Source organism: Pomacea canaliculata, linkage group LG1 (assembly GCF_003073045.1).
Source record: "Pomacea canaliculata isolate SZHN2017 linkage group LG1, ASM307304v1, whole genome shotgun sequence".
Classification (NCBI taxonomy): Eukaryota; Metazoa; Mollusca; class Gastropoda; order Architaenioglossa; family Ampullariidae; genus Pomacea; species Pomacea canaliculata.
Genome location: NC_037590.1, coordinates 3,222,978 through 3,236,319, shown reverse-complemented (window position 1 = coordinate 3,236,319; position 13,342 = coordinate 3,222,978). Strand labels below are relative to the sequence as shown.

General features: G+C 38.5%; 1 protein-coding gene across 5 annotated transcripts in view; it reads right to left on the bottom strand.

The window, feature by feature from the left end:
* Positions 1–291: 291 nt before the first annotated feature.
* The window catches only part of LOC112576641 (protein FAM149B1-like), a 43,114-nt gene continuing 30,063 nt past the window's right edge, over positions 292–13,342 (bottom strand). For 4 of the 5 annotated variants that reach the window (XM_025259538.1, XM_025259624.1, XM_025259449.1 and 1 more), the window contains 14 exons: positions 12,707–12,845; positions 11,903–12,042; positions 11,431–11,598; positions 10,757–10,918; positions 10,130–10,262; positions 9,627–9,678; positions 9,011–9,096; positions 8,503–8,603; positions 8,176–8,347; positions 7,714–7,851; positions 6,631–6,765; positions 5,938–6,028; positions 5,546–5,680; positions 292–5,178 (listed from right to left, as the gene is read on the bottom strand). In XM_025259538.1, the coding sequence (XP_025115323.1) occupies positions 5,117–5,178; positions 5,546–5,680; positions 5,938–6,028; positions 6,631–6,765; positions 7,714–7,851; positions 8,176–8,347; positions 8,503–8,603; positions 9,011–9,096; positions 9,627–9,678; positions 10,130–10,262; positions 10,757–10,918; positions 11,431–11,598; positions 11,903–12,042; positions 12,707–12,845 (1,714 nt within the window). In that variant the 3' untranslated portion in view covers positions 292–5,116. The remainder of the gene's footprint in view (positions 5,179–5,545; positions 5,681–5,937; positions 6,029–6,630; positions 6,766–7,713; positions 7,852–8,175; positions 8,348–8,502; positions 8,604–9,010; positions 9,097–9,626; positions 9,679–10,129; positions 10,263–10,756; positions 10,919–11,430; positions 11,599–11,902; positions 12,043–12,706; positions 12,846–13,342) is intronic. The other variant, XM_025259374.1, reaches the window with a different exon arrangement.

Here is a 13,342-nt window from a genome sequence, read left to right as displayed (position 1 = left end):
CAGCTTGACTTTTTCAATGCAGCATTACTTGGCCTGACCCAGGTCCTCTTTGGAACTGCCATACATTGTGTGCAAAGATGTCATTAAAACACACTTCTGAACTGTTCACTAGCCACAAGATATGCCTGCAATAGACTGCATGACTGCTCTTCTTTAGATCGCGTAGTCTGAGGTTTTGTTGAGTTGTGCAGCACTGTTCAATGTTTGTGCAGGCAGTGAATGTGAACAGTATCAGAATGCATTTAAATAGTCCCCGTTGTGTGGTCTAATGTTACAGCACGACACAAAAACTACAAATCTTGAAGCATTTATTCACAACGCTGCCAAGTTGCCTGCTTCGTAGACACTTCATAAAGGTGTCCTGTACTTTTATAAACAGAAATGTTTCAAGGTGAAAAAGTAGGTTTATGCTAATTTCCAAAGCTACTTTTTCAGTTTGGCTCTCAAATACAAGCACAAGTTACAAAGTACACATAGTCATCAAAAATGCCTCAATTTACAAAGAAACTTACTGGTATTCAACATCTTTGACCATTAGTAAACACACCAGTAAATAATGCAAGTTTTTCTTACTTTCTTTTTCTTTTCGACATGGAGTATTCTGAAGCAATAATAACCACAGAGAGCTTAAGCTCATTCAAATGTTTAAATGTTGGAGATATCAGATATCAGTTTTTAACAAGGAATTCTACAGTGTGAAAAAAATGTAAGGACTGCAAATTGTGCTTAACATGAACTGGTAAAAACTTCATATTGACGTACAATACTTAACATAAATCTCTGAATCAACATGCCTGCAAGAAGTTCTAAAATAGGTTAGTACCAGCATCTTTAGACTGTAAGAAATGAACTTTACAAATCAACCACAGGACCCTACCTCATGCTTGAAGCCTATTTTGAGGCCATCCACATGGCTGCAAGGATGTGAAAGGTTGGCTTTAAGTAAAATCTCGATAATTAAATCTGGAACATTTGTGACACTATAATTTCTACATAGTGGACATTGTAACAAAATCATTTACTTGCTAGCTTGTTTGCCATTTAAATACACTGTCAACATTATTTTCTTACAAAGTCTCTTCACTCTCTAACACATGCATGTAAGCACACACACACATAAAATAAACCGAAGTTTACATATCCAAACATATTCATGCATACAGATATAAAATTCCCTCAATCATGAATATATATATGAAACGTTCAAGAAGCTTAGAACTGAAATTTTGGTAATCCACCAGCTGAAGACCAGGTCACCAAACACAAAAGATAAAATGGGATGAAAAAGGTACTACCAAAGTATGAAATTATAATCAATAGCAAACCTTTCTCACAGCATTCAGCATTGTAGTGGTCTCAGAAATGTCTTTAAAGGGATAAGTAGAGATGTATATCCAAATCACAAAAAGCTGCCATTTTATCTCCTGCACATTCCTCTTACTATTGATATTAAAGCTGTTGAGATGGTGCAATACATATAACATAAATCTTAATCTGAAAACACATCACAGCACTGCAAAATATTTGTTGCATAATCATACATATTCTGCCCATAGTGATTTACCAAAGAACATTATTACAGAGAGGGTTTTTTTTGGTGGAGAGAAGGGGCAGTTAGAATGTGGGGGCCTTAAAGTGCTGTCCATTATGAAGAATTTGGCAAGTAATTTCGTTGGCAAAAAGCATTAGAAACTGAAAGCATTTATCCATTGGTTCTTTCCTTGAAACACTGCATTTATACCTTCTGAAAATGAATTGCCATCAACACCCTTGATGTCGCAATAATAAACCCAAAACTGGCTCAGCACCTGTAACACTGCAGCTCCAACTCCTCAAAAGCAGTTAACACACTGAGCTCAAGTCACAACTTAGTACAATTTTTAAAGCACAAAGACTACCTGCATGCATTGTTTAGTATTCCAGCAACAAGAGTTTAAAGAGGAAACAGGAGATTATTGGAGGTAGACATTTTGCGGTGTTGTAAAGTGGTACTTTCGTTTGGAAGAAAAAAATGACTGAACAGAAACAGCTTAAAAATTCCTTGCAACAAACATAAGGGATGCTGTGAAATCTTATTTCGCAGCAACAATAAAGTAAATCAACCAATCTTACATGATCACAATGAAGATGCAGTGAGATTTGACCTGTTTTCTTGGTATTCTGCTTCCTAATGAGTGCAAAACAAAATAGTAAACAAATCTTACATGTAAAAATTTGATTCCATAGAATTGTACTTTTGAAAGGCTTTTGCGAAATTGAATTAGTGTGAATTCTTGACATATTCTTCACCTGTTTTTTTCTTGTATACACATGCTTCCCCACATATGCATAAGCAAGTAAACTTGCACATGTGCCCAACTTGCAACACCAATTCCTAACCTGTAAAAGAAACTAGTTTTCCAGCAATCCAACCTCCCAAGCTTTCTGCCACTTAGTGTGTATCCTAATTTCATATTGTATGCAAAAATAAAACCATGTGGGTCCACTTAACAGAGTCAACAATCAAACAGTAAGTTTGTTGCCTGCATGTTTGTACAGGTGAGTAGAGAGAAGTGGTGATCACAAGACAGAAAAGCAGAAGCTGCAGTGGGAGGGCAGTCAAGAGGTAGAGAGGAAAGGCTGATCTCTATTTTCGTGAATATGGCATAAAGTAAACTTGAAAACTGTGCCTATAATTTTGCTAAGCTTTGTGATTTCTAAAGATACACACAACCCAAGACATCTGTATCTTTCAGCTTTAACCAGTGTTTTCACTTAAATGGTGCCTTAAATAGTGATGTTGTAGCCTTCCCTTGCTGCAGCCACAAATTAATGCTCAGTCTTACAGGGCCAGTTTATCTTCTTTTGATAGAGACGGACTGATAATGATCACAAGTCAGCTTGACTTTCTGATGTGATATGCTATACAGGGGAGAAGGTGTTCTTCCGATCATGTAAGCTTATGAATACATTATGTTCCTCATGTCTCTTTTTTCAAACATCTTTGGCAACCTCTGAATCGATTAAAAGGAATGATTGATACTGGGTATTTCTTTAAACATGTTCAGCAAAAAGTTTGGTCATTTAGTCATTTATCTCTTGACTGGTATTGGCCAGTGGGTGGAGACAATGGCTAGACATGGCAGCCAACAAGGCTTGTCACTCAGCCCTGTCTTGGGTGATGCAGAACAATTGGTCCACTCTTAAGCCAGTTCTTTCTCTGGCCACCGTCAATCGTCTTTGACAGTGTTGCGCTGGGTCACATGGATAAAATAGAGCAGCTTATGCTGCTTAACTGTTGTAAGTAGGTGTTCCTATGAGTGTGCCAACTATGCTTTCTAAAAAGTCACTGGTTTTAAGTTAGAAAAAGTTTCTGCTCACTTTAAGAGGTTATAAGAGAAAGAAATATGACTTCTTGTGGTCTGAATCCAACATCTATATGATATTTGCATATTCATTCAATACATTCATCACTGATGCCGGGGATGGAATAGATATCAATGTTTCATGAGTGATGCATACATGGAGAGTGCCACAAGAAGCAAAGCTGAAGTTAAAAAGTATATATATCTATAGGACTATATATACACGTATGGCATATACACGCTTTCTTCAACTGGTGGTTCTTTCTGAAAAGATTGACTCATTGGAATTAACAACAGCTGCTCTGAACGAAGAAAACGTATCCTAAAATGCTGCTGGAAGTTTGAAAATGCAGTTAAAATACTGTCTGTTTCTTGATGTTTGTGATTCGGGTTATCAGCAATGCCTGAACCTGAACAGACATCAGTTTGTAAACAGGCGCTGACAAAACAAATAATGTCTGTAGATACACTGCTTTTACGATTGCTCGAAATATTGATACATCTTTTTTTAACCTTCCTGTATAGCTGTCTTTTAAATAGGAAGTAAAATGGACCTGTCAGCTAACTGCAAATTTACTCTTACTTTCTATCTAAGTAAGTAACATTTTTGGTTACACATCAAATGTAGGCAGTAACATACCTACCCACCCAGCCACAAGAACACATTAAAATTCTGAAAGAGCTCTCACTCATCATACATGCAAGCAGGACGATTACTGTTCCGAATTATGTTTAAGTCAATAGCTTTCACTCGTCATACACACAAGCAGGATGATTACTGTACTGAATTATGATCAAATCAAAGAACGTATGTCAAAAATCATTTCACCTCCTGATGTAGAACATGGCTGACAATGTATGTACATGATGTACTGCTAACTATGCTTCTTTGTGTCTTTGATGAGTATCATAAAAAAAAACACATTGTGTTTCTAGTTATTCAAGTAGCCCAAGTTCGCTAAGTGCATAAACATCACAGACCCTGAAGAAATAAAGTGTAGTGGATAAATTGTTTCTCTTGTGTTGATCCACTAACACAGGTAGCAGCCAGGTAGAACTGCAGGAAGGACATAAGGAACTTGCTCCAGTAGTTCAAACACCACCCTATATTTCTCAGCAAAATCCAAAGCAAAGTTTCTTTTGCATGTAAACATTGTCTATGTCTTCTGCCATTATTCACATGAGATGCATGAGTCTTCATACATCAAGAACATAATGGTTCTGAAATTCAATGTCCTTCTACATCTGTGTTTGCATTTTGATGGTCAAGTTCAGCTCTCCCCACATTTCAGCTCAAGCTGCAAGCTTGCTTCTCTGTCAAGCAAATATGTATCCACAGAAAGTGAAGCCTACACATCTGGTATCCTCTGCTGGACACCAGCTGTGGTGCAAGAGCTCCTTTGGCACATCACGCATGCATGTGTATACGAGTGTGTATGTGTGTGTCTGTGTTGTGCACTCATGCATGCTATTATACATATAGAAGCATGCATGTATTTCACGGATCCTCGAGCACATGTAAATGTGTGCATGTTTCCTGAGTTCTGCAAGACCAGCAAGCATAAGGCCACAGTGTTCATGCTCTCACATCAGGCCAAAATCCTCCTTCACAAGCTGACTTTACCGCTGCACAGCAAACCATTTCTTTGCTGGCTTGTGTCTTTGTTCTGGTCATGATGATCATTATCACCCATGGAAGCGAATTCAGTTTCAAAGCCAGATTCAAGCAAAGATAAGGCTTGGGAGTTCACAAGGAGGTAGAAAGTGTCAAATTACAAACGCAGGTGGGTTCGCATTCGACGAATGTAGGTTTTATTACTGGGTGTATTTGGCACTGCAACAAAGAAATGTGCATACAAACATACATAACAGAGTGGTGGACACAGAATACAGATGAAGGATGTGACTCTTATGGATAAAAACATTCCCCACACAAGAGAAAATTTACAAGCACCATTGCACTGAGGGTTACAACTAGATCTGTCTTTGAAACTAACAATACTTTTGTGTACATGAATGTATATATAAATTACATAAATGCATGTGTGGATTAGTGCTGTGTGGTTATTATTTCAAATGAATCAATCAGACAGACAAAAACAAAACGAAAAAATCAAACAGACACAGTACAAACAAAAAAATAGAAGAAAAAAACAAATCCCAGACAGATGATGTGCTTGATATGCAGTGAAACAACTTACTCCACTGGTTGTGCCTGATGTCTTCCATGGGTGTCTCTGGGTCCTCCAGTATGTTAGGAGGTAAAAGACTGACAGGAAGATGGGTGGTGGGTTCTCCTAGTGGATGCAGGGCACTGCCAGTGATGTTAAGTGAGGCTGCAGGAGAATCAGAAAAGCCACAATCAGATTTATAGCAACAACTTCACCTTCTCAGTGGCTCATATACTTGGAAATAATTTGTCTGTCTGGATCACTTAATCACTAAGTTCCCTACCCCAGCTAATTGTATCCATGGCTAAATTGCAGATGTCCATGAATATGACCCCAGAAGGATAAGGCAATATATAATCCCTAATATACCAAAATGGAGGCAGTCTCCCACATAAATGTGAAGAACTGAAAACAGGTCTTACGATGAAGGAAGGATACAGGATGTCGTGAAGCGATACTTTGGCTGAGAGGTGTTGATGACCTTCGGTTTATACTGCTGAATGGTGTTTCTGACTGGAAAATAGAATGAAAAACAAAAACTTGAGGAAGGATAGGTGTCAACTGCAGCATGAAAGAAGACAGTAACAAAAACATGTTTACAATCTTAGAACTATGTTATGATACCATATTGTAATAACTAGCTCACTAAAGAGTTTGGTCTTCAGAAGCCAGCCTAAAAGCATACTAGTATATTAACATTTCCTCCCCCACACACTTCCTGCACATATGCAAATATACAAAGCTTAACAGCTTACTTAGCAGCTTCTCACTACTGAAAATTCTATGAGACAAAAAGACAAGCAGCCCCTGTGTTAGAGTGTTTGTACGTGTGAATTTGAGAGACTTAGAGAAATCATGTGAACATATGTGATGCTGGATTTTCACCTCGTCTACCTCCCAACCACCCACCAACCCTGCAGTCTTTATCTTCTTTGATTGTCGTTTACCTGTACATTTCTTTCTTACTTGTTTCATTGTTTATTAACTCTGTCAACTAATATTGTTAACGGTTTCAGACTGAGAAAAGTCCAAAGGAACAACTTTTCCTGAAAACAGAAAAAAGCACCCCTGACTGTTCTGTCAGAGACAAACAGCATGTGCTCCGAGCAATATACCCGCATAGCCTGAGTGGTGCTCGGTCGGTTCAACTCCAGCAGATTGTTATTGCTCCGCTCACGTCCTCCAGACAAACGGCTGTCCTTGTTGTCAACGGCACTGCTTGCTCTGTGGCTGCTTCTCCGCTGCACAGGCTACAGACAAGAGAGAGGGCCAGGCAGCATGTAGCTGGCTTGCTGGATGCTTAATATAATTAGCTGCACATCTTTCTTTTCTTGATCATATGCTTCGAAGGAGTTTAGCTCTGTGCAGTACATATCATTCTAAGGTTCTTGTACTTGTTTTGTCTTACTGCACTGTACATAACAGTGTCTTGCACGGCAATGTCATCTTTCATATCTAAGCTGCTATTTCATTCCATTGACTAAACTGCTTTGTTTTCAACAATGTGGTATAAAAGTGTGTTGTACTTAATAGTACTGTAATGACCTCATCGTGTGAAGCAATGTACAAAATGGTTACTGTATTGTCTTGATGGATAAGATTATGAACACTGTACATGCTGGAACTGTTCTGTTTGTACATTAATGATGCACTATACTGAAGCACTATTAATGAAGCATGCTCTACAGTCTCATGCTGTACTGTCTTGTGATACAAGACTGTACTGTATTGTCCTTGTGCAGTATGACATTGTGTTATTTTGTCTTGTAAGATAAGAGGTACTCTACTAATTTAGACAGTACTGTCTTGTCATGTGGGATAAAAAGACAAATGATTTTTTTGCTGCACTATGGCAAGCTGCAGTAAACTATATTGCACTCTATTCTGTTAGCCAGCATTGTAGTGAACCAAACAGTATTAGTATTACACAGCACAGCTGTAAGAAGCACTGCATTCTAGTACCTGGCAGCAAATGCTGAGCCACCCCTATTTGTATTGTGTTATGGAAGCAGCCTACAAAACTAGCACCACCACTGCATTAAAATACACAGGTTGTCCTACCAGGTGGCCCAGTCTTGTTAATATGCTATTATTGAACTTAGGGACAAAGAGCATTATAGACTAATCCAGCCACAGCAGATGTGGACAAGCTGCGGCACAACCCTGACAAAGGCAAGGTCTCAGGGTAGGGAGAGTACCTGCGAAGAGCTGGATTCCAAGGGAGGCAATGTACTCTGGCGTGTTAAGCCAGATGGTTGCAATGCCAAAGAGGTGGTTGGAACTATCTGTCGCACACTCAAAATATCCTGCGGATTCTGTCTGCTTCCCTTATCATCCTGCACAATGAATGTATGAGTGGATGAATACTTGGCTCCACTGAAGAATGATCATTAGGCATCAATATGCTGCTACAAATACAGTGGAGTCTCCTTATCAGCATCCTTCTCTACAGCAACCCTTCCCCCACACCCACCTTTCTAGAGGCAGTCCAAATAATCCTCACAGATGTATTTTGCTATGTTAAGCATCATCTCTATCATGACTACCTCCTCAATGCAACAAAAAAAAAAATTAAGTACATTTAAATTAGACTACTTCTGGCCAACTCTCATAGAGTGAGAGACAAGGATTAAAAGACATGAGATAATGCACACACATACCATAGTTGGCCTGAAAGGCTCTGTTAGAGGTTGAAGAAATGAGCGAGTTGGACCTTGCCGTAAACGTGGGTGAGCAGTATGAGTGCTGACAGTTGACGGTCGTGACCCTACTCTTGAGACTGGGCCGATGACTGTGGAACTTATAAGTGATGAGGTATCTGGGAGGTCCGTGCTAAACAAGACCATCAGAATATACATTAAGCCCAAACTCACAATTGGTGGTTAATTTTCAATGCTGCATTGCAATCAGCTGTAAGTCATCTTCCATTATATTGACATTTGAAACACATACTCACACAAAACTCTATAAACAATAAAAGAAAGTACCTCTGAGAGTTTCGGTTTTTAAGTATCATTGTAGATATCTTGAGAACACCATCAAAAGATACATTGCCATCCATTAGATGAGGCCCTTGCACAGAATATGGCTATATAGAAAAAAAATTATTTAACAATTGTGAGGTTTTTTTTCCACATTTTTAATGGTAGTCATTAGATGCTCTATAAACAAAAGGATGAAACCTTGAAATTTTCTTTGTTTTCATAAATTATTTTATTTAATTTAAAATCTTTTGGTGCACATGCCCACAGATTTAAGCAGACACTAGTCTTTCTTAGTAGTTCTGAATAAAGCACAGATTCTACTGCCAGTTACACAATCATGAAGGTAACAGTTTGAACACTACTTCTCAATCTCTCTCACCCCCACACACCCACAGTCATACTTGTTTTCTCATCCTCTCACACACAAAAGAACACAAATACTTTCACACAGGCATCTAAACATGTAAACAATGCACTCCTCCACTGTCCACCAAAATATGTAATGAATTACTCTTGAGATAAAGGAAGAAGCACGGAATGGTGGAGTTGGTGCCAGGGAGCGTCCTGTAGAGAAACCAGCTCCTTGCTTCTTGGCATCTGCAAAATAAACAGTTCAAGTCAGCTTATTATCCTGTTGTCTTCACCAGGTTGTTGGCAGTCGGATTATTATCACTGTTGGCAGTGACTTCATGTCAATATCTACTATGATGCTGGCTGTAGATCAAGTTTAAATCTTTAAATTGTTAATACTTGTGTTTATGCCTGTATACATAGTTCAATATGTGCATGTGGGGAGAAAACCCACAGAAAATGTCTACACACCACATAATGTTATGGTTTGTGAATGTAATAGTGCAGTAAATTAAACTCAAACTATGATTTAAAGAGGAAGGATAGTGAAAGAGTGATAAAAAATGACAGACTAAAAATAAAAAATGTTCAAATTTTTTTCACTGAATGTTTATGTAATGTGTCGATAAATTTTGTACATGAGAAACACTTTCAAAACATTCTTGAATGATTGTTGATGATGATGATGGCAATGATAATATAAATGACAGAAATGGTGGCAAGAAGTCTTATAATCCCACAAAAGCAACAACTATGATTATGAACACAACACATACCCAGAATCTCTGCTGCATATTTTCTCACTAGTACCCTCAGCCATGACATAATCTGAAATTAAACACATTTTACTGCTCCACTGCAAGATCTTTCTACATCACATTTCTACAATATTTTCAAAAATGTTTTCTTAAAAAAATGCTTAAGATCAATATCAGTAAACGTTGTTAGCAAAAGAACTGTATATAAAGCTGCTCAATTTTTCTGAGATCCACGGATATTACTGTTCTTAACCCTAAATGCCCGGTTACTATGATGTAAGAGGCTTAGAGAAACTTGAAACCTGAAATTTTTTATGACCTGGGATGAGCTGCCAATAGTCAGGTATAGAAAATAAAGGTTTTTTTTCTGAAAACTAAAGCTTTAGCATCAATCCCAACCAAAAAATGGATGGGAGGATTTGAAAACTGAAAACCTGCTGATTTTCACTGCGTGTATGCACAGATACAATCTGACTATGACAATTGATGGACACCTAGTTACCATTGGCAGCCAATCTTACCTCTTGCCACATAGAATCAAAAACTTCGCTGGAAACGCTGTCTTTGACACATGCATTTGGGGTGACAGGTGGATAACCTACTCTACGCCGCCGAGGTGTAATCTGCTTTTTGTGTTCCATATTCTCATCATAGCTGTTAAAATAAAAAATCATAGCAGGAATGCTCATAAACAATATTTCACCAACAGCAAAGCAATCAGTTTCAATTCAAATATGATGGATTTCCTGATGTGCACTTCTTACAAACTGAGCCCTGAATACAATGAAAAAAAATTTATAAATGTAGTTCTGTGACCTGTTGAAACATCGAACAATTAGGTTATAAGACCCACTTTCCATGAGGCCAGCTTTTCTTGTGAGGGTGATTCCCTCTTCTTTTGGGGTCAGGTTATCAATTTGAAAGCTGGGTTAACTATGGGATATAGGTTGTCCCATATGAGTGCTGAAATGGTTGACATGCAAGGCTTTTGGTCTTGGATGCTAGGTCTTCAAACATCAGGTTAATCAGTTGCTTTAGTCTCTACAGGTTTACACAAAAGCAGTTCACATTATGCAGCAAATCACTAATAGCCCAGTTAATAAAGCCGTCTGGTTTAAAAAGTAAAAGATTGCTTTGGTGCAACGTACATATTTTTGTAGTCAACTGCAATAATGTCTTCATAGATGCCATCTTGCTCAAAGACCTCCTCGTGGAGGAAGTCATACTGGTTACAACTGGGAAACAGCTCTGGACTGGGTATTTCTGGCGGAACCTGGATAGGTTTTACCTTCCGGCCAGACAGAGTGAGTCTGTGGAAGAAATCCGCACAAGTTTCAGCATTCATTTGTCGTCTGATACTTTGTAGGCAACACACTTAGCTTGCCCACTCTGTTATGATGATAGTTACTATTTTCAACTCACATTTTATGACTGACAACTAACATTTTAAAGACATGCTGTTGTGCTGCCAATGCTTGTGTAAGTGAAAATTCAAGTCACTTACCATGGGAGGCAGGGTATATGAGCAAGTGTAAACTGACCAGTGTGTTATGATGACAGTACACGTTTCATGCATGTGTATGTGTGTGAATGAAATAGCATCCTTTTCATCTATTTCTCACATCATCCTCTGTTTCACAGTTTTTATTCACCAGACTTTTCGTAATTATTTTTTATATCTGTATGCTGATTGGCTTAACAATATAATTTGTCAGTTTAACTGTATGTGTACATACTTGCATGCATGTTTGCACACATGGAGATATGCATGCAGAGTTCTTTGCTATCTTTTGTTAATTGCACCGACCAAAGCTCCACTTACCCCTGAGTGTCTGGGGTAAAAGTAATGTCATTATTTGTCAGGTCTAGTTCTGCTGTGCCTGACGTGGAGGGCCGAGAGGTGCTGACACTAGATGGAGGTATAAATTCATAGCCTGTATCTTGATCACAGTCTCTGTCCTGAGGTGCTTGAATTTTCTTGCCAAGAACCCTGCCAAATGATAACCGACATGATATGAATAAACTCCAGGTATTGAAAAACTGTTCCTGTTCTTGCAATCTGCGAAAGTAAAGTAATACAAATCTTGATACCAACATTCTTGCCACTGTGTCCATGAATCTGGTTAGTCTGGACAGTTGCTTTTATGTAAAATTACCACATGAAAAAGAGCTCAACAATATGTGAATACAAAGCTAAGTTTTTAGTCTGCTTCAGAAATATCTCTAAGTGTAGCTCCCTAATAGAAATATCTGCAAATGTTGCTCAAAAATAGAAAAAACAAACTTAGCAGTACCTAAGATGTGGAAACTGTGTAATCCATTCATGGCACTCCTGTGAGACAGTGGATGATGTTCCCTTTTTGCCCTCATACAGCATAGACTCAAACTCCTCGAAGTGCTTATTGACAGTGCTAGATGCTTGACGCTCAAAGTCCTGAAATAAAAAAATACTTATCAACTCCAAGTCTACCTTAATATGAACTGCTTCATTGCATGAGAATTGGAGGAGAACCCTCTGCAAATACTTCCATTGGTCAACGATGGACCTTCACAAATTATTATGGGAGCAGAATAAACTTCTTGTGCAAATGTTTTCAGGTGCTAACTTTGTTTATTTTAAGACCTCTGAAACAAATTGTTCTGCAGAATGGTGCATTTGTGGTCTTGCTCACTGTTGGTCGAACAATCACTCTCTATCAACTGAGAACACAAACAAAACTTGATTAATCTCTTTCTGTGTGGGTGCTTGCATGCATATGCATGTTAGTGAAACAGAAAACTGTCATACAGGTAGCAGAAGGAAAAGGAAGAAGAAAGATGACTGCATGGCAGGATGATAGCAGGAAAGCAGTCAAGGAGGAGCAGAGAGCAAGGCAACAGCAGTGGATGAATCTCAACAGAAGTAAGAATCTCATCAAGGGAAGAAATTGTAGTACAAGAGCAGCAGTCACAAGTGCCAGAGCTAAGTTGATGTAGTTATAACGAGAACCAACAGCACCGTAGTTTGGAAGTATGGATAGTACTGCTATTCTGTTTAGATAAGCCAAACTGTTGTATTATGTTGTATCCACACTTGCACCATACCACAGCAAACTCACATCAAGGGAATAGCAGGAAGAATTGCTGCGTTCGGTGGTGTAGCCAGTGGTAAGCTCTAACTGGAAGGCGGATGTTGTACTCTGGGTCTCAGCAATCGGAGATGAGCGGCCGCTGCTGGACGGTGTTTGTGGGTAATTGCTAGATGATGATAATAATAATAATCATTATTATCATTGGCAGGAAATGCTGAAAATATTTCACTTGCTACTTTGGTTAGAATAAAAATAAGCTGACAAACAAAATTATATCTCTGCAGCCAGGTTACAGTGCAAAAAAAAATGTGGTGGCGATGAACATTTATAATTAATACGAAAAGCAGCACACAGAGCACATACATGATACACAAAAGACACAGAGATGGACACATACACATACAAAACTATGGATATCCAGTTAGTAGCATTAACTTTGCAAGAATTCAGTCTTAACATTCGTTTAAAGAGATGTGTTTTTAATTCTCTACTGACTGTGGATCTGAAGAATGTTTTAATGTTTGGATGCAGAAGATATGTGTTGACCACAAGCTTGTATGAAAATAACACACCCTCAAAGTGCCAAAATCCTGAGGAAGCAGAGTGTTAACTGAGGAGTGTAAGGAGTGAGTGAGCAGAAGGCTGAAGATAAGCCAGTGATAA